Source organism: Canis lupus, chromosome 33 (assembly GCF_011100685.1).
Source record: "Canis lupus familiaris isolate Mischka breed German Shepherd chromosome 33, alternate assembly UU_Cfam_GSD_1.0, whole genome shotgun sequence".
NCBI classification, from domain to species: Eukaryota; Metazoa; Chordata; class Mammalia; order Carnivora; family Canidae; genus Canis; species Canis lupus.
This window is the reverse complement of record NC_049254.1, coordinates 26,194,435-26,215,352: the sequence shown is the minus strand read 5'-3', so window position 1 is coordinate 26,215,352 and position 20,918 is coordinate 26,194,435. Positions and strand designations below refer to the sequence as shown.

Below are 20,918 nucleotides of genomic sequence, written 5' to 3'. Positions count from 1 at the left end.
ATGCTAAATGAGCAGGATTTTCTTCTGCTTAAATGAGGTATAATTTACATACAGAAAACTGCATATATTTAAAATGTACCATTTGATAAGTTTTGACATATGTATTTACCTGTGAAACCATCACAGTCAAGATAATATATCCGTTACCCCCAGAAGTTTAACAGCTTTCTGCATTTTGATTGCTCTTAAATTCTTTGTTCACTGTTTTCTTTTGTAAGCAAGCTTAGAATACATTTTTATCAGAGACTGATAAGCCATTTGAATCTCTGCTCTGTACCAAGGGGTGTATGGAATGTTACTTAGGGGTGGAGTCCCCTGAGGTAAAGAATATGTATAAGAACTGGTTCCTACCTTTAATAAGCTTATACCATGAGTGTTCATATGTCCACGTTATAATATTTTAAGTCTTTCCCCAGTCCTACAACTACTGCATTTGATTCCCTGATAATGAACTTAGAAGTGTTAATAGTTCATGCCTGTATATGTTGATTAATTGCTATATAATTTTGTTAAGAGTTATTGTGGTATTTTGGCATCTTTCCTGAAAGAATTATGAGAGAATTACACTACACAGCCTATCATTAATGAATAATTCTTTCACAGGCAGTCTGGGCTCTTGGCAACATTGCTGGAGATAGTACCATGTGCAGGGACTATGTCTTAGACTGCAATATTCTTCCCCCACTTCTGCAGTAAGTTTGTTTCTATTATTACTACTATTTTTTGAGTAGTAGAAATATAGAAAGTTCCTCAGAAAGCAGTACATCTTTAGAAATTGTTTTGGATTTTCTGTTATTTTTCATTACAGATATTTTCCTACTAACTTGTTCAGATCATTTCTTCAGGGACTCTATCTTACTCTAGGGCCAAAATTCTGAATTGGTGCTGTTAGAATTAATTCAAGCTTTATTATTCTGGAGAAAAGCTATTTAAAGACATGTTTATCAGTAACATTAGGTTTAGTATTTATCATATGCTATGAGATAATTAATATCCATTACAGAGTTTACCATTGTATCATCATGCTTACAGGTTATTTTCAAAGCAAAACCGCCTGACCATGACCCGGAATGCAGTATGGGCTTTGTCTAATCTCTGTAGAGGGAAAAGTCCACCTCCAGAATTTGCAAAGGTAAGGATAATGCTGTGGGAAATGGGCAGACAAGGTAGAACTCGATAAATATTAATGTGAACAGAAGGATTATAATTTTTCATAAAATTTAAAATGTTAGGATTTTAACTGTTTAATGTTTAATTTTATCTAGAGAAATAGGGTTTTTCGTTGTTTGTTTTTGTGTAATTTGGGATAAATATTCACCGACTGTGTACAAAGCTCTGAATGAATCTTAAAACCTAGCATTTTTTGTTCATAGCAAAGTATCTAAAACACAGAATTTCTTAGCTTTACCACCTGTGAAAGTTTGTTTCAACAAGGAATCTCACTCTGAGAACTGGTATATTCTTCAGTCTCTGAAATTATTTTCCTTGGTCTATGACCACCTCATTAAAGTAAACTGCAAGGCACTGACCGCATTCCCAAAGATGGAGATGCCACTTGGCCACTTGCTACTCCGTTTCTAGAAGTATTAATCACTCCCAAAGTTAACCACATGTGTATGAGTTTCTCACCTCACTTTGGCTTTTATTCTGTTGAATTTCATTATTGTATCATCTTCCCTTTACAGGTTTCCCCCTGTCTGAATGTGCTTTCCTGGTTGTTATTTGTCAGTGACACTGATGTCCTGGCTGATGCCTGCTGGGCCCTCTCATATCTGTCAGATGGCCCCTAATGACAAAATTCAAGCCGTCATTGATGCAGGAGTATGTAGGAGACTTGTGGAGCTGTTGATGTAAGATATCTTAAAGTGTGTCTGTTCTTTTGTCCCTATATTAGTTTGTTTTCTAGATGCTGATAAATATTTTAATACGTGATACTGACTTAATGTGCTTTGGGCGGCTCTCTTTTGTTACTTATATTGATGTCAGATCTGTTTATTGTGAGGCTTCTATAAAGAACTGCTTATTCTTTTGCTGTGAGCAGTCCTTCAGCAGGAACATTTGGAAAGCTCTGTGTAATTCAGCTAATGATTAATGACCTTAGACCAACCACTGGATAGAGAGCAGAAGGCATATTGCCACTAAAAATAGTCATTCCTAAGGTGCCTGGGTGGCTCAATCATTTGAGCATCCAACTCTTGATTTTTGGCTCAGGTCATGAACCTCAGGGTCATGAGATGGAGCCCTGCATCAGGCTTTCTGCTGGGCATGGAGCCTGCTTAAGATTCTCTCTCCCTCTACCCCATGCGCCCCCCCCCCCACCTCTCTTTAAAAATAAGTCATAAAGAGGAAGTGAAAACTATATTAAAGAACGAGAGGGGGATCCCTGGGTGGCGCAGCGGTTTGGCGCCTGCCTTTGGCCCAGGGCGCGATCCTGGAGACCCGGGATCGAATCCCACGTCGGGCTCCTGGTGTATGGAGTCTGCTTCTCCCTCTGCCTATCTCTCTGCCCCCCCCCCCCGCCCACGTGTGACTATCATAAAAAAAGAAAAAAAAAAAAAAAAAGAACGAGAGGGAGATCTTGGAATCCAGGTGATGGAATACCTGGGAAAGATTAATAAGAAAGATTTGTAGTCTTTATCCAGAGATACTAAATAAAGAGTAAGATAGGTCTTCCAGGGGATACCAAACACGACCTCATAGCATTTCCTTAAAAACCACCATAGATACCTTTGTGCTCTAAAGTCCCATCACATTATTTGGTTTGGATTTCAGTCCTAAGGAAGAGAGACTAGGGATAAAACTGTTGGATTAACATTTCTTTTCATGGTTGCAGGCATAATGATTATAAAGTGGTTTCTCCTGCTTTGCGGGCTGTGGGAAACATTGTCACAGGAGATGATATTCAGACGCAGGTATGAGTAAATGTAACTATTTTTTTCAGTAAGACACAGTACATTGAACCCTGTGATTGTTTCTATTACAGTATTTAACTCTGTGTTACTAGGGAGAATTGTCACTTTGTTTCATTAATGTTTGTTAAAAATGTTGCCTTAGCAGCTACTATTCAGTACCTTCACTGGCTCTCTCTTGACCTGTTGTTTATAGCAATTTTGGCTTCCCCTGGATAGAACTTACCCTTTGTTAGTCAAGTTTATTTCCCACTACTCCTTTTACTTGAAGTGGTTCTTGTGAGCACCGGAAGCCTCCGGTAGCATCCTTCTCTGTCATCTTTGTCTCATTTCTAGTAACTTCCCCTTTTTTGTACATGGTTAGTCTCCTATGTGAAGAGGATTCTCTCTTATTCTTAATGTCACCCCCCCCCCCCCCATTCAGCTTCTATATCAAGATATATCATTCACAGTGGACTGTTCTAGCTATTTTTCTTTATCTCTCAGATATACTGGCATTGTCTTTAAAATTCATTTCCGGGATCCCTGGGTTGCTCAGTGGTTTGCCACCTGCCTTTGGCCCAGGACGTGATCCTGGAATCCCAGGATCAAGTCCCGCATTGGGCTCCCTGCATGGAGCCTGCTTCTCCCTCTGCCTGTGTCTCTGCCTATCTCTCTGTGTCTCTCATGAATAAATAAATAAAATCTTAAAAAAAAATAAATAAATAAAATAAAATTCGTTTCCTAGGCTTCCATGGTATTGAAGTATTTTTGGTCTTCTGCTTCACTGATCATTTCTCCTTAGCAAGTTCCTCTTCCTGTTCTTTCTTGTTTGTGGGATTATGCCCTGGAGGGGATAATTATTCACTGATATTATGTGTAACTTCAACCATCACCCTGGGGCAGCCTGATTGAAATTGAGAATTAGGTTTTCCCCTTAGTTCTTGCTTAACCAGCCCTGACCTGCAGGAAGGCATTTAATGTCTTCACTTTTCTAATTTCTAAAATTTGGATTTGTACTTGAAGGTGTCTTCCAGCTCTAATACTTACTTTAAATATATGCTGTCCAGAATGGTATTCATTATTTTCCTTGATATGCTTGCACCTCTGCTTATTTATTTTACCTCAGTGAACAACACCAACAGTTGACCACAGCAAAAACTTGGACATTAGCTGGATTATTCCTCTTCCACCTTTCTCATCAGTCACTAGGTGCTGTCTCTAATCATCCCTTGTAGTGCTTAGTTTAGACATTTCTTGTTGCATTCCTGTGTCACCAGAAGGATGCTTGTAAAATGCAAATTTTATCATGTCATTCTCTTACCTATAATTTTTTATGGTCTCCTATTGTCCATAGAGGGTGTTTAAGATCCTTTAAAATCTGGCACCTGTTTAATGGAATGCTATGCACCAGAATGAAGAACTGTTGAGCACTGCTACAGAAATATCTCCAGGTTCTATCATTTAAAAAGGAAAACAAGGGCGGGCGGAATAGTGTGTAGGATCTTTACTATTTATATAAAAGGAGGCAGGGAGGAGAGGAGAAGAAAACAACATATATGCTTAATTATATTTGCATAAAATTTATCTGGAAGGAGACACAGGAAACTAGTAACATTGGTTGTCTCTGTAGAGACCTGGGTTGCTGGGATACAGGAATGGAAAGGAGGTGTTTTTGTTTGTTTGTTTGTTTTAATATAGTCCTTTATACTTTCTAAATTTTTAAATTAAAAAAAAAAAGTTTCTGTCTTTCCCTATGCTATGCTCTGTGGTTTTTCTATGTTTATTCCTTGGATTCTCTGTGACCACACTCATCCCTAAGTTTTAACACACTCTTGCTTCCCTCTGTACCGAACGTAACTCCCACGTCCCCATCCCTGCTCTAACCACTCCTTATACGGATCCATACTCTGCTTTGAATGTCGCCTCATTCTTCAGGTGTTAATTAATCATATAATATCCTGTTAATATTATTTTTTCTGAGAAGCCTTGTTGCTACCACACTCTTACGTTAAGTGCTGCCTTTTGTTTCATCTGTCATAGCACGGATCACACTGTACCGTAACTGTCTAATTATGAGATTGCCAGCTTCTAGTGGGAGACCGGAGTCAATGTTTTTCATTTTTGTCCTTCTGTAGTCTTAGGAGTTCTGGCACAATGTGTAAGGACTCAAAAACTACTGAATGAATGAAGTTCTGTCTACATCTAGTTCTGATGTCCCTTAAGTTCTATTCCTGGATCTCCAATAGTCTGCTTGCATGTCTCACATTTGTGTCTCTCACAGTTTATCTTCTTTCCCCCAGAAAGCTGCTTCCAAGTCTTTTTTTCCCCCATTTCAATTAATGAGGTAACTATTCACTCCCTATTGAAACTTTGCAGTCATATTTGGTGTTTCCATCTCTCACACCTTGTATAGCACAGTCACCAGCTCTTGACTTTCAGTGTTTTGGTATCCTTATCTGCTTACCCTTAGTTGGCACATGTTTTCTCTCGCAGAAGGGCTGTTGCTGTATCCACCTAATTTGTCTTCCTCTTCTCCCCAGCATTTTACTCCCTCAGTTGACTCCTCCTAATTACAGCTTAATATTTCCTAAAACAACCTTGTTCATGCTACTGTTCTCAGAAACATTGTTCTCAGAAACAATGAAGTTCTTTAATGACTGAGATAAAGAACTTTGAAAAACTAAAGAATTTGTACTTCAAGAAGATTTTAGTTGCATTCTTTCTTGTAGCCTACTGTTAATTTTGGGGGTACAGAACTCTTCCATATTTTGGTATTTTGTGGTAGCTTGTCTCAGCACTTTTTCATTTCTAGCCTTTATCTGCTATGTCCTCCCTCTTTGCTTGTAAAATCCTATCCGTGTTTTAAGGCATTCCCCTCACCGCCGCAGTCTTTTTTCCTGACTACTCCATACCAAGTCACAAGTTAAAGACAGTGGTTTTTTTAAATTATTTTTTGACATGTTTATTTTCTAGATCACACCTTTGGCTTTTAAAAATTGCTTTGTAGTATCTTTGAATACTGTTAAGATTGTGTTTCTTTAACCACGTTTAATTTTTGAGCTGTATGAATTAAATAGGCAAAAAATGGCTTCATTTTAATGTGTATTTCTTTTATTTGTGAGGTAGGTAATGTATTAAAATTTTAGTTTCTTTTAACAGTTTACATATTAAAGACAGCAACCATCTTACCTGTTGCAATTTTTTTAATACTATGTAGTGTGCATTTTAATTTTTTATTTTTTTGACGTGCAAATATTTCTATTATTGTCTCCCTGTAATTTATTCCATTGTTTTTATGCTTGGAAAGTCCTTCACTATCCCAAAACCAGCTATTTATTGATACTGTCTTCTGTTTTTATTGTGTGGTTTTTAGGTTTACTCTTTAAATTGGTTGTGGGTTTATTCAGAATTGACTCTGAAAAAAATACTTTTCAAAAATAAAAAGTTGGGTGCCTGGGTGGCTCAGTCGTTTAAGCGTCTGCCTTGGACTTAGGTCATGATCCCAGGGTCCTGGGATCAAGTCACTTACGGGGCTCCTTGCTCAGCTTGTGGGGAGTCTCACAAGCTCAGTTTCTCCCTCTGCCCCCCACTTCATGCGCGCTCACTTGCTCTCTCACAAAACTAAAAAAACTAAAAAAAATAAAAGTTTTTCAACTAGTTAATCTCTGATAGAACTTTATTATATATTTAATTACTTATAATTACCTGCATTTATTTCTGGATGAGATATCTGTTCTGTTATTCAGTGATTGATTCTTGAGCCACCACATATTATTTCAATCATTATAACTTTATGATCTTAGTTTTGGTAGAGTAGATCTCCTTCGTGTGTATTTGTCACGTTCTCCCTCATCTTCGTAAGCTGTTTGATACTGAGGGCATATCCTTTTTATCCTTGTGTCCTCTAAAGCACCTGGTATACTTCTTTAAGTATGTATTTGTTGATTGACTACTGGGTAGAATGTTATCAGAGACTTAAAAAATCTGAGACCACTTTTGAATTTCTGGCCACTTGATATATTTACCCATTCAAAAGACCTTTAATATTCTGTAGGGAAAGGAAGATGAAGGGACACATTATTATGCCTTATGAAGGAGCAGTTATACAGTTGTAATATGTATCACAAAACTTTAATAATCTTAGAAATTAATTCTTATGGGCACTGAGTACTTTTCTACATATATAAAGTTATTTATTTCTAAAATTTCAAGGACAGACCTTATTTCTTTGCTTATATTTAACTCATGTTAAAAACATTTACTTCTTTTTGGATCAAAAGAGATTAAGTTTGAAACTTTTCCTTTTAGGTAATTTTGAATTGCTCAGCTTTGCAGAGTTTATTGCATTTGCTGAGTAGCCCAAAGGAATCTATCAAAAAGGAAGCATGTTGGACAATATCTAATATCACAGCTGGAAATAGAGCACAGATCCAGGTAATCCCATAGCATGTCCTTTTTTCTTCTATTTTTTTTATTGGCAAGTTTTAGTTTTTTTTTTCAGTTAGCCTTAAATTTGTTTTTCATTATTGCCTTGGAGATCATTAACTTCCAACGTTCTTATCTTGTTTAGTTTACTATTTTTTGTTGTTTTTTTTTTAATCCTACCTTACAGAAGTTCAGATTTTTGAAACTTACACTTTGGTCTTGGTTTTTCCCTCTGCCTTTAATATTTGATGATTTGCTAAGACAAGACAGAGGGTCTTAAATTTTCAAAATGTTTTGATGATCTTTATACTAAACAGATTGGCTTTATTCTTGCCAAGTAAAATATTTTTTTTCTAGTGGACCCATGTATTAGATAACTTTAGTTTTTCATAAAACCTTTGGGGACCCATATTTCTCTAAATGGTTATCCGCCCTTTAATTTTGTTCTTACATTACATGGGAGGGTAACCCAAATGGAAGATAAAAGCAAGCAGTGGGCCAAAGCGTTCAGCATAGGCCATGAGAAAGGCTAAACAACTGGTTATAAAAAAATAAAACACAGACCTATGGGACTTTGAGCGGAGTGGAACATAGAGGTTATCTCATCTAATATTCTCATTTGATGAAACTAAGGATGAGAGAAATAAAGTGATTTGCTCAAGGGCAGCCCTAGTAAATGACAGGATCAAGAGGACATGTCTTTCTACTAGACTTTGTTGGCTTCCTTCACCTAGTATGATAGAGTTCTTGATCAGGAAAGCATGGTTGATGAATCACTAACTTCTGCTCATGAAACCAATATTACACTGCATGTTAACTAATTAGAATTTAAATAAAAACTTGAAACAAATAAAACAAAAAGCCAGAATGCTGCCAGGGACTAAGATTGATAGCTATAACGGTTCATATGAGGTGATTTCAGCTATAGTTGATTGCCTGCTGTCAGGCTCCTATGTAGAATTTGTCGGTTTCTGGATTTAGGAAATGATATGAATTCATTTTAGGTTTTTGAGCTAAGGAGAAAAATGAGGGACATAATTTGAGGCAGACTGTTTTAGTGTTCATATATGAGGAGTGAGTAAAAGTACTCTGTCCAACTACAGGCTATGCTGGTAATCTGGTGGGAGGTGGTGGGTTGGAATTGGATCAAGGCAATGCTAAAAGGGGAAGGGAAAAGGTGGCTCGGGATGTTTTAAATTGAGAATGTAAAGGAGACTTAGTGACTGATGAAATTTAGAATAAATAAGTAAATATACATAAAGAGAGGTTTGAGAAGGAGAACTTATATAGAGAGGGTGGATGATGTTTGAAGTGGATAGCAGATCTAAAGCAAGCTTTAGATCTTGGGGTGGAGCACCCAGAAGTGAGGACTGGATGGTTACAATACACAAGTCAGAGTTAGGTGCTGTGAAAGAAAGGAGACTAACAGAGAATACAAAATAGAACTTTTGTAATTTGTTACTGTGAATGAAACAAGAGACAACAAAGAAAAGAACTCAGGGAAAAAATTAGGAGATTATAAAATCCCAGACTCCAGGGGGGGTGTTACCAGTGATAATCAAGTATGGTTGAAAGGTTAGCGGTAAGAGGACTTAAACTCCTTCCAGTTAATTTTTAACACAGGGGAGAGGTATCATTAGGAAAGCTACCTGAAAAGTTATAATTAGTATCATGAACACTTTTACAAATTTTGTAATTTCCTTTTTCATTTAATTTTTTACTTAATTTCAGACTGTGATAGATGCCAACATTTTCCCAGCCCTCATTAGTATATTACAAACTGCCGAGTTTCGGACAAGGAAAGAAGCAGCTTGGGCCATCACAAATGCAACTTCTGGAGGGTCAGCTGAACAGATCAAGTAAGTACTAGCCAGGTAGCATCTAGTAAATTAAAAAAAAATTATGTCTACTAGTTATGAGTGCTCAATTCTAACCTCTTAGAAGATTGTTCTGAGTTTCATAACTAGACTCAAATGTGTATTTAATTCTCCCATTCCTTCTTGCTGAAATAATTCCAGGATAATAGAAAGCACAGTTAAAGTTTGAAAGAAGTTATTTATAACCAGTTGTTTGGCCTACTCTGGAGTTTTTGGTCAGAAAAATCTTAGTGTAGAAGGTTACTTGTAGAATCCTTGGAGTCCAACTTTAGCATCTAACTCTTGCTATTTTTAGTTTAGGTATTTTAATAGAATTTGATCAGACTTAAAAGAGGTTTATCTTAGAATAAAATGCCAAATTCACTAGAGACAGTGTCTCCCGAAAGTCCTATTAATACTCTGCAAAGGAAGCTGTATTAGCTTGAGACTTAAATGGCCTCTTGGGTGGCTTATAATTTTAATAGCTATAGAAGGCAAAAAGATGGACAGGAATCAGTTCCTTAAAGGAACATCATAAAATTAAATGCTAAATTATGGACATTCAGTATTTCAGATTTAAAAAATAAAAGATCAATGATGAAAAGATAAATGGAACTTAGACTCTTCCTAGCCTGCCTTAACTTTCTTTATGGGGAATTCAGATGAGGGGTTACACGAGTGTTGCAATAGTAACGCCTTCCTTATATATAATATCAGAAAAATAAAGCAATTTCTCATATTGTTGCTTTGTGGGTTAAATGTCAGCACTTAACCAATATTAGTTTTTAGTGCTCTGTTTGGAGTTTAAAAATGTAAAAGGTAGTCCTAACATTTCAGAAGTTGATTAGGTACAGAAGATAACTCTGTACAGAAGATAACTCTGTACCTAAAATAATATAATTTAAAAATAGATTAACACTGCAAATAGCTATTTTGGTAAACATCATGGACAGCTTTTCAAGGAAGATTTCTAGTGGTCTTCAGAAGCAGTTTGTATGAGATTAAAGTCTTTTTCAACCTCCCAAGATTCTAGTTCTGGTTCTGGGGTATTATAATTATAAATATGCCACCACTGATAATGGCATTTATCCCAGTAATGGCAGTAATGTAGAAGTTATAATACGGTTTCTTAATTGTAATATTTAAACTTGTATACATATTTTTAAAACATTCCTAAAATACTGTGGTAGATTTCATCAGAAAGTATTCAAGGGTATTTTGCTCTGTTTAGAGAAGAGTGGAAAGGCTACTTACTATTCCTTTTTAAAATTCAGTATAGCTACTTATATAAATGAAGTTCATGATCAATCTCCTAGCAGTTTCTTCTTAACCAGATGAAGAGTTGAAAAATTATTACAGTCCAAATCACAGAAAATAAACTGACTTTATCACTGACAAAAGGCATCTGTGTGATTTTGCTTATTCTTATTCAGTAGAGAAGATTTAGATGCAAGAATCAATTAGAGTAACTTAGGAAATACCCATAATTTTTAGGTTAAATATAATCAAATGCTAATACATAGGTTTTTAGGAAGAATATTGCCTTGAATTAGAGAAAGTTTCATGGAAGAGATGAAACTTGCCATTGGGTAGAAGTTTGGTTATTGTGGAGGAGAGCAAATAGTATGAGGGTGTGAGGGAATGTGCACAGGTAATGTTATTGGAAAAGGCAACCAATATTGCTATAGGTTATGCTTTTGCAAGATGAGGAATTAAGAATTGGTGGGTTTTGGAAACTGGGATGAAGGCCTCAGTCGTGAGTATTGATTAGACTCATTGTCTTTAACTTTGAGAGTAGTATAAGAACATAATATTTTGAGGAGGAAAGAGCAATTAAGATGCCATTGCAGTAGTTAGTATACAGCCCGGATTAAGATGGTAGCATGAGATATGGATCTCAGGAGGGGAAGGAAGGTTCTGTAGGACTTGCTGGCAGGCTTTAAGTAGCAAGGAAAGGGAAGAGTCAGAGGTAACTGGGGAAGATGGTAGGTGGGTACCCTTCATAAAAATGAGGACACAGGGAATCCCTGGGTGGCTTAGTGGTTTGGCGCTTGCCTTTGGCCTGGGGCGTAATCCTGGAGTCACGGGATCGAGTCCCACATCATGTTCCCTGCATGAAGCCTGCTTCTCCCTCTGCCTGTGTCTATGCCTCTCTCTGTCTCTCATGAATGAATGAATGAATGAATGAATGAATCCTGGAGTCACGGGATCGAGTCCCACATCATGTTCCCTGCATGAAGCCTGCTTCTCCCTCTGCCTGTGTCTATGCCTCTCTCTGTCTCTCATGAATGAATGAATGAATGAATGAATGAATAAATAAATAAATAAATAAAAATAAAAAAATTTTAAAAATGAGAAACACAGGAAGGAATAGTGGGATATAATAGTGGTGGTTAATCTCTGTGTATTTTTTCTTTATACTTTTCTGTGTTTTCCAAATTTGCAACTAATGTTTATAATCATAAATAAAGCTTGGGGGGATCCCTGGGTGGCGCAGCGGTTTGGCGCCTGCCTTTGGCCCAGGGCGCGATCCTGGAGACCCAGGATTGAATCCCACGTCGGGCTCCCGGTGCATGGAGCCTGCTTCTCCCTCTGCCTGTGCCTCTGCCCCCCCCCCCCCCCCCCGACTATCATAAAAAATAAATACATAATAAATAAATAAACAAATAAACAAACAAATAAATAAAGCTTGGTTTTTGTTTTTAAAGATTAATTTATTTGAGAGAGAGAGAGAAAGTGCAAGTGGAGGAGGAGCAGAGGGATAGAGGCAGAAAAGCAGATTCCCCACTGAGTGAGGAGTCCAGTGCAGGGCTTGATCCCAGTGTCCTGAGATCATGAGCTGAGCTGAAAGCTTTTTATTTTTATTTTTTTAAAGATTTTATTTATTCATGACAGACACACACACGGGTGGGGGGAGGGGGATGTTGGGGCAGAAACATATGCAGAGAGAGAAGCAGGCTCCATGCAAGGAACTTGATGTGGGACTCAATCCCGGGACTCCAGGATCACGACCTGGGCCAAAGGCAGGCGCTCAACCGCTGAGCCACCCAGGTGTTCCTGAGCTGAAAGCTTTTTGTATTGTATAATCCTGTAGGTTTTCGTGAATGCATGTCCTATTTCTACCACTGTTGTGATATACAGGATAGTTCTACTGCCCTAAAAAATCCTCATTACTACTCTTTTACCCCCACCCCTCAAATCCCTGGCAGCCACTATATTTTTTTATTGTCTTTCTTTTTTTTTTTTAGGGGGGAGGGGAGAAGAGCAGACGGGAAGAATCTTAAGCAGGCTCCACACCCACCACAGAACCACAGAACCTGATCTGTACAGGGCTCAATCTCATGACCCTGAGATCATGACATGAGCCAAAATCAAGTGTTAGACATTTAACCAACTGAGCCACCTAGGCACCCACTTTTTATTGTCTTTATAAAAGTTTTGTCTTTTCTAGAATGTCATGTTTGGAATCACATAGCATGGAGTCTTTTCAGACTGGCTTCTTTGACTTAGTATGTTTAAATTGCCTTCATGTCTTTTCACAGCTTATTTCTTTTTATCACTGAATATAGCCCATTGTCTGGATACACTACAGTTTATCCATTTACCTATTTAAGAACATCTTGGTTACTTACGGGGTTTTTTGGAATTATGGATAAAGCTGCTATAAATGTGTACAGGTTTTGGCATGGACCTAAGTTTTCATCTCAGTTGGGTAAATGTCCACAGCGTGATTGTTGGATTGTATGGAAAGCTATGCAAAAAACTGCCAACCACCTTCCAAAGTGATTATCTTGTGTTGTAGTCCCATTAGCAAAAAAAAAGAGAGTCCTGTTGGCCCTCATTCTTTTTTTTTTTTTTTTTTTTTTTTGGCCCTCATTCTTGTCAGCATTTGGTATTGTTGTGTTTTGCATCTTAATAGATGTGGCATTTTTTTTTAAGATTTTTATTTATTTGAGAGTGAGAGAGATGGAGCATGCGCATGAGCGGGGATGTTGGCGGAGGACGGTGCAGGAGGAGAAGCAGACTCCACACTGAGGAGGGAGCCTGACTCAGGGCTCAGTCCTAGGACCCCAGGATCATGACCTGGGATGAAGGCAGCTTCTTAAACAACCGAGCCACCCAGGTCGGTTAAGAAGCTGTTTTAATTTGCAATCCCCTGATGATATATATTAACGTTGTGTATCTCTTCATATTTTATTTGCCATGAGATCTTTTGACCATTTTTAAATTATTTGTTTTTTGGGGATTTTAAGAGTTCTTTGTACAAAATAGAATTGGCCTTTTGGGTCTATGGTGGCTTTAGCACCTGTTTCAGAGGTGTGGCTACCTACAGAAACAAAAATGAAATTAGCCAAAAGTATACTGTTTTGATGAGTTGCTCGTATTCAGAGTAAGAGTATTCAGTTTCTTGGAGTCCAGTTAACGTTGGAGGGGGATAAATGGAGATGGTATTAGAGAATTGGTTTTGTTTCATGTATTTGTAGCTTTGTAAGAAGGTGTAGCCAGTTAGGTTGAATGGGTGCTTATTTTTATCTCTACAGTTGGAGGATGACCCACTTATCTCATAAAAGTTTTATGAAATTGAAAGCTTTAACTAAATTATTCCTTGTATTAATTTAGGTACCTCGTAGAACTCGGTTGTATCAAGCCACTTTGTGATCTCCTCACAGTCATGGACTCTAAGATTGTACAGGTTGCCCTAAATGGCTTGGAAAATATCCTGAGGCTTGGAGAACAAGAAGCCAAAAGGAATGGCACTGGCATTAACCCTTACTGCGCTTTGATTGAAGAAGCATATGGTAAGATAGTGTATTTAATAGATATCCTGAAATTATTTTCCTCTTGCTTTTCTGACTTGTCTACATCTGTCAGTGAGTGCAAACTCATTTGAAAAATTTGTTCTCTTATGAATAATACTGTTTAATAGGCAGAAGTGGAAAAGAATATGCATTAATTGTGAAGGGAAGTGAGTACCCTTCAATTTAGCCATTGGACCCTAAGGATCTTCCCAGTTCCTGGACTCTGCTTGCTTGCCCACGTGGGTACTCTTGAATTTTTACTACTCCATCTGAGCCTTAAGAATATCTGTATCTACTGTAGACGATGCCAGATTCTATTCCTTTTCTCTTGTAAGATTTAGAGTTTGCATTTTGGATTGTGTCTCCCAATTCTTGTGTTCTTAAAGTGTTCCTGACTCTAAAAGTTTCATCTTGAAGGTTCAATATGTGCCTTTTGTTTTCTTCATTCTTCCAATCTCAGTGTTAACTGTACTCTTCATCATTAGATTACTAATGTATATTAACCTTTTAGTTTCCTAAGTGATTTTAATGCATAGCCAAAACCATAGTGGTTTTCAACCACTACTCTAGGGTTTGCTTATTCCTAGGATTGGAATTAGGGATCACAGGGTATGTTCTTCGTTTACCAGATAATGCAGAACTGTTTTCCAAAATGATTTTAACAATTTACCATTTAAAAAAAATCTGATTATAAAAGCTACACCTGGGGCACCTGAGTGGCTCAGTGGTTGAACGTCTGCCTTCAGCTCAGGTTGTGATCCCGGGATCCTGGGATCGAGTCCTGCAGCAGGCTTCCATGGGGAACCTGCTTCTTCCTCTGCCTCTCTCTCTGTGTTTCTCATGAATAAATAAATAAAATCTTAAAAAAAAAAAAAAAAAAGCTATACCTACTTAGTATATTTTGAAATGTATAAAAAAGGAAAATGTTCCTGTACCTGGAGATCTTTCTCCACAGAAGTAACTTGTTAATTTTTTTATGTATATGTATTTTAATGTGGTGATATATAAGAATATGTATTTTTTTTTCCTTTGAGCAATAGTAACATTTATTTCCAGTATTGCTATAGCAGTCAGCTTGCTTATGCCTGCAAGTAAAAGCAAAACCTAGCTCTGATGGGCTCAAACTTAGTAAAGGGAATATGTTGGCTAATTGTTTCAGTTGGATTTCTTAGATTATGCAGTAGAAATTGATTCTGGCTGTTATTTTAAGGATGTCATATTCGTTTGTTGACATATTCAAAAGCTCTGAACTTGGATCAGAGCCAAGAATTAATTAGGTCATAGATACAGTTCAAAAGGAATACTTCTGCTACTGGCCTCGGACACTGAATGATGTGAAGACTGTTATGGAAGTTGCATCTGGGGACTGGTTGTTGCTTGCATATGTATTTAAGATGTCAGTTTGTAATACTAGCATTCAGATGTAATCCCAGTGATATTTTCTGTGCTGTTACAAAATACTAAAGATAGAAGTAGAGAAAATCTTCCTTTACAGTAGGAAAGGAGAGATGGCACAATACAATTTCGTTGGCATTTCCAACAGATACATACAAAAAAACATATATGTATTCACACACAGATTTTTTTTTATTCCATTCTAGGTCTGGATAAAATTGAGTTCTTACAGAGTCATGAAAACCAGGAGATCTACCAGAAGGCCTTTGATCTTATCGAGCATTACTTCGGGACCGAGGATGAGGACAGCAGCATTGCACCCCAGGTTGACCTTAGCCAGCAGCAGTACATCTTCCAGCAGTGTGAGGCTCCTATGGAAGGTTTCCAGCTTTGAAGCAATACTCTGCTTTCATGTTCCTGTGTCAGACCAGGCTACCCAGTCAAGTCCTCTTGTGGAGCCCACAGTCCTCATGGAGCTAACTTCTCAAATGTTTTCCATAATACTGTTTGCGCTCATTTGCTTGCCTTGCGCACCTGCTCTCTTACACACATCTGGAAAACCTCTGGCTCTCTGTGGTGGAATACCCTTCTAATAAAAAGGGTAACCAGAACGGCCCACTCTTATGGAAAATCCCTAGGCTTTGGAGATCCGCACTTATATATTATAAGAGTCATGGGATTATACACATATTAATGTGGCTCCCTTTCTTTGTGGGGGAAAAAGAGGACTCCTCCTCATTCCCTTTAAAGTGGGGAAAAACACTGATATTAAAAGATGAGACTAAACCTTTATCTTGAATTTCACACAACTACTTGCAACAAGGGAGATGTTTAGACCTGTTGTGTACACTTCAGAGTACTTCTCATGAGTTCTTCCACAGTGAACCCTTGGATTACCTGGTGGCTTTTCTAGCCAAATTTGCATTAATCCTTACTGAGACTGGATGGTTTTCTTTCCTCTATTGGCGCCATTCTTCACAGATATTAAAGTTAAACCATCCGCTCCCTCACCTTCAGCCTTCAGTGAATGTGCTTTCTAGTTGTCAGGAATGCTGAAGAATTAACACTTTGACTCTTAAATGTGATACTGGTTTGAAGATTCCCTTAGAGCAGAAAGGAGAGGGGCACATATTAATTTGTATGGCTATTGCTTCTCTTTGGTCTTATGTGTCTTAGGATTTGGAAGTGGTTCGATTCTAATGCTGGTATGAAGATTTAGAATCCTTAGTAATCGAAACAATATCCTGTAATTCAATAAAAAAGTAAAAAAAGAAAACACAAAAAATCCCTCCAATTTTCCCAGACTCAACCAGTGTGACTAGAGGCTGTGTTTCTGCATTAAAACAAATGTTTCAGGCTTTGTGGTCCTGACCAAGGTCCTCATTAAATTGGAGTTTACCCTAGGTGCTTTTCCCCTCTGTGACTGGCAGACAACACATACTTTTACTAAATAAAGGTTACTTAGGGAAACTTTTTTTTCTTAGCCAGGTGCAGCTTGATTCTAATGTATTCATGCTGCATATATGATCCCTTTAATGTAGCATCCTTATCTTAAATAATCATCTTCTCAACATAACCTGTTCAACCCAAATAAGGGCAGTGATTTTTTTTTTTTTAATAACCTCATTGTTCCCTAATCATTTCATCTCCTACTAGTACTGCCCAGTCAACTCCCCATAAAATAAAAAGTTTCTACCTTCTGGCTCATTTAATGATAACTGCAATGTACCTGCAACTGGCGCTTCCAGTACTGTCTTCAGTGATCCACATTTGTGCTTGGACCGGAATGAAAAAATAAGCTTAATTGCCAAGAGAACTGCAACTGAGTTCAATACAACTTCTTGGTGCTAGTTGGCCATCTTGACTCAATGTTGGGACACACTATCAGAGAAGATTTTTTTGTTGATATACTGTTCAAAATGAATTCTGAAAGAAAAGTTGCTCACTTCTGTTTTAAAGAATACCCTTTTAAACCTCTTTAATCTTGTCCTCTTCTAGAATTCATTATAATCCCAAAATGTAACTATTTGGAAGTTCCCCTGACAGGTTATCATACATCTCTGGTAAATCCTGCTGAATGTTAGGGATATTCAGAGCTTTCATACCTCATCATGTTGTTATTTAAGCAGTCAACTTATGTAACCTGGTTTAAACTTTTAAAAAGTCCACTTCAAAATAGAAAGATACAAAGGACATATATCAGCCAAGTGTGTGACACATTCTTCGCATCCACTCTGTAGTTGTGTCTGTGCTCTGGATGGATACCGTCTGATGTCTGTCTGTTACTTGATGGAGCAGCCACTGCAAAACTAGTCAACTCCCATCTATAACTTTCTCTAGTGCTGCTTTGTGCTGAAAGGACATTTTAGTTTACTGCACTTGACCTGTAAAAGACTTTGATTCTTTGTAATTTTAGGGACAAATTAGGTGTTTAATTTAAAGAAAAAACTTCAATTTTGCCTTTACATCACATTAAAATATTAACTTCTTTCAGAAGGGTAATAGAAGCACTGATTCATAGTAAAAATCTTGTTTTTAGCTTTGACTTTTTTTGTGGCTGAGTTTTTTAAAACTGTACATCACTGGTAACACATCATTTCTCTAGGATGTTTTCAATTATGTACCTTCTATGAGATAATTTTACAAATTTCATTTTTGATGAGCCAATTTGAGTGGAAAAAAGATAAAGCACACAAAGTTGTTTCCCCAGGTTAGTAGGAAAATCGGCATACACTGGGAGATTTGCAATTGCAGGTGTCTCAGTGAATGAATTAAACAAAGTCCATTTAACTATTGTGGTCTATTTTCTGTCTAAAACAGGAATTTATCTTGCTCCTGTTCTACAAGTTCATGAGCCATGAGATGAGCTAAATTTTTTTTTTGAATAAAATGTTTTTAACATAAAAATTGGAATTAACTGAAGGATAAATTCCCAGCATAACTGTTAGAACTGATAAAGCAGCCTTTTTGGTTATAGAAATGAGACTTTAGGAGGTAACTAAGTCCTAATTTCAGTTCTCTGCCTGCCAGATTGTATTAATGTACGTTGAATTTATTGAAACCCTATCACTAAGATGTTACTCATTACAAAAGCATGTTAATTTCAACACAGGAAAACTCTTCTGCAATATATACTAATTGGGGGGGGGGAAGTGGCATGATTATCCCTCTCCCCCCCCCTTTTACCTCCAGACTTTCAAAGTATGTTCTTTGAAATGAAAACTTAGGTGGGGGAAAAACACTGACAGCATTTGGGATATAAAGGCACCCTGCATTTGAAGGACCAAGAAGTAGATATGGTTGGATTGAGAAAAACCAGGAAAGGAAAACAGATGAGAGTTTTCTATGGAACACTTTAATTCGTGTAATTGTTACTAAGTAGGGCCCTTTTAAACCTTTGTCAGCTACACTGTTTTTGAAAACTATTGCCCTAGGATGGTTTCTTCCATCTGCCAGATAAAGCCAAATGGGCTCTGGGCCATTTTTTCATATAGCCACAAATTTAAACAATGACAGTTATCCCATAATAAATCTGAATTATTCCAGATTGTTGCTAATTTTGCCTGAGGAAAAAAATGTAATATATTTTATAAACCAAACTTTGTCAATTAAATCCTGTTGTACATGGCCACTCACAGGCAACTTTTAATTTACTTCTCTAGTGCTAAACATTTCAGTTATTTATAATCCCCTAATTTGGGGTTGCATTATGAAAGGGTTTTCCTCAATTTGAAAGATTTTTCTTTCTTGCTGATTGGTTTTGTGAACATATTTTATATCAGTAGGCAAGTCTTTGCATATTAGTATTTTAGAGCTTGGGGCTTTTCATATATATTGCAATGAAATCTTGATGTGTAAGGATGTTTTTCAGTAAAGAAAAGGGATCCACTTTTAGAAGGGCATTGTTTGCTTTTCATATTTATATATTATGTTCTACCTCCTACATTCCAAAATTTGCTCATTTGAGAAATAGGTGTACCTATCTATATATGAAGTCTCAAATCTGGACTTTTTGCCATCTGAAATTAACAGAGCCACTTTCTTCTGTCTTCATTGTTGGGTGAGCAGAATAAATAAGGTATCTGCCAAGTTGGAAAATATTTTTAGCTACCTTTATCAAAAGTTCATTATTGGGATTGGGCACCTGGCTGGCTCAGTAGGTAGAGCATGTGACTCCTGATCTCAGGGTGGTCAATTTAAGCCCCACGTTGCACATGGAGCCTACTTTTAAAAAAAAAGTTTATCTTAAAGAAATTTTACAAATAAAAAAAAATCTGCTTCCTCATGGGGCATCTGGCTGGCTCTTGATCTCAGGGTCATGAGTTTGAGCCCCATGTTGGGAGTAGAGATTCCTTTAAAAAAAAAAACTAAATTTTTTTTTTTTTTTTAAGTTAAAGTAACTGAAGGCCAGATGGGGCACTAGTACAGTAAGTCTGCTCTAATATGGAGAGTATCCTATAACATACTTTATTGTCAGAAAAGGATAGGTACTAACAGTGGGTACCAGGACATCACAAAAATGTGGGATGAAGCAAGTTATCCACTTATTTTAAAAATATCAAATTGTCACTGGGTATAAATTTGGAAATTTAGGGCAAAAAGAAAAGATTAAGGATAGATGAAGTTTTGCTTTCAGCTGAGGGTAGAAAAAGCCCCATTTTCTTTTCCCATGGGTCACAAAGGCAACTAGGTCTTTGAGCCTCTGTTTTGTGCCAGGTGCCTGCCCGGGATAAGGGTTCCCATTTTTTCTCTTGTAATCCTCCAACTTGCTCTTCGAGGGAACTGTCACTGTGATGTAGGCGACAGAATCAAGACTTAGGAGAATCTACTTTGCCCCAAGGTCACAACCCTTAGACGCTGAATGTCCAGTGGTGGGAAAGAGCCTGTAGGTTGTGTCTGGAAGAAAGCAGTCATGTGGAGGTGTTCTGGGTCAGGAACTCCCAGACCAGACTTAAACAATAGCCACAGCTGGACCAGTCTTTTCTGGCTCTTTCTCATCAGCACCCTTAAAATAACTAAGGTATAAAGTTGCTTTTAGGTTACATATTTTGGGAACATAAGAGCCTCTCAGCCCAAACTTCTTTTCCTTTCTGTGGTGCTATAATTCTGTATATGACCTGACAAAACAACAGAAGTCAAAAGATATATATGCAAATGATTGATTTTGAGTTTAGTAGCATAATGGGTAAACTTAGAAACATGTTTCCATTCAACAAACTCCAATGTAGAAGTACACAGAGAGGGAAAGGCTTTGGAATGAAGAATTCGGTCTTAGAAAGCAGTGGTATCCATGGACGTGAACTTAACACAGCTGACTTCCTAAAGGAATCTCGTCCCAAGGAGTATCGAAAGATAGATCACCTCTTTATGTTGTTGAGTATGTTCTGCTTACTTCATCATTATGACCACTCTATGTTGTTTTTCAAAGTGTTCTTACGCTTTGATTTGGAATGGATCTGATGATTCTTTGTACTTGAATGTGGTCTGTCAGGCCATGGGTGAGTGCCTTGCACATAGTAGACTATTCAATAAATACTAAATGACTGAAGGAA

The 20,918-nt window shown here is 37.4% G+C and overlaps 1 protein-coding gene across 1 annotated transcript in view; it reads left to right on the top strand.

Annotated features, from left to right (window-relative positions):
- KPNA1 (karyopherin subunit alpha 1) overlaps positions 1–20,918 on the top strand; it is a 70,611-nt gene extending 49,693 nt beyond the window's left edge. The window contains 9 exon segments of the mRNA XM_038583011.1: positions 604–692; positions 1,033–1,132; positions 1,686–1,784; positions 1,786–1,850; positions 2,834–2,912; positions 7,200–7,325; positions 9,048–9,175; positions 13,793–13,971; positions 15,573–20,918. Coding sequence (XP_038438939.1) covers positions 604–692; positions 1,033–1,132; positions 1,686–1,784; positions 1,786–1,850; positions 2,834–2,912; positions 7,200–7,325; positions 9,048–9,175; positions 13,793–13,971; positions 15,573–15,760 — 1,053 coding nt within the window. The 3' untranslated portion in view covers positions 15,761–20,918.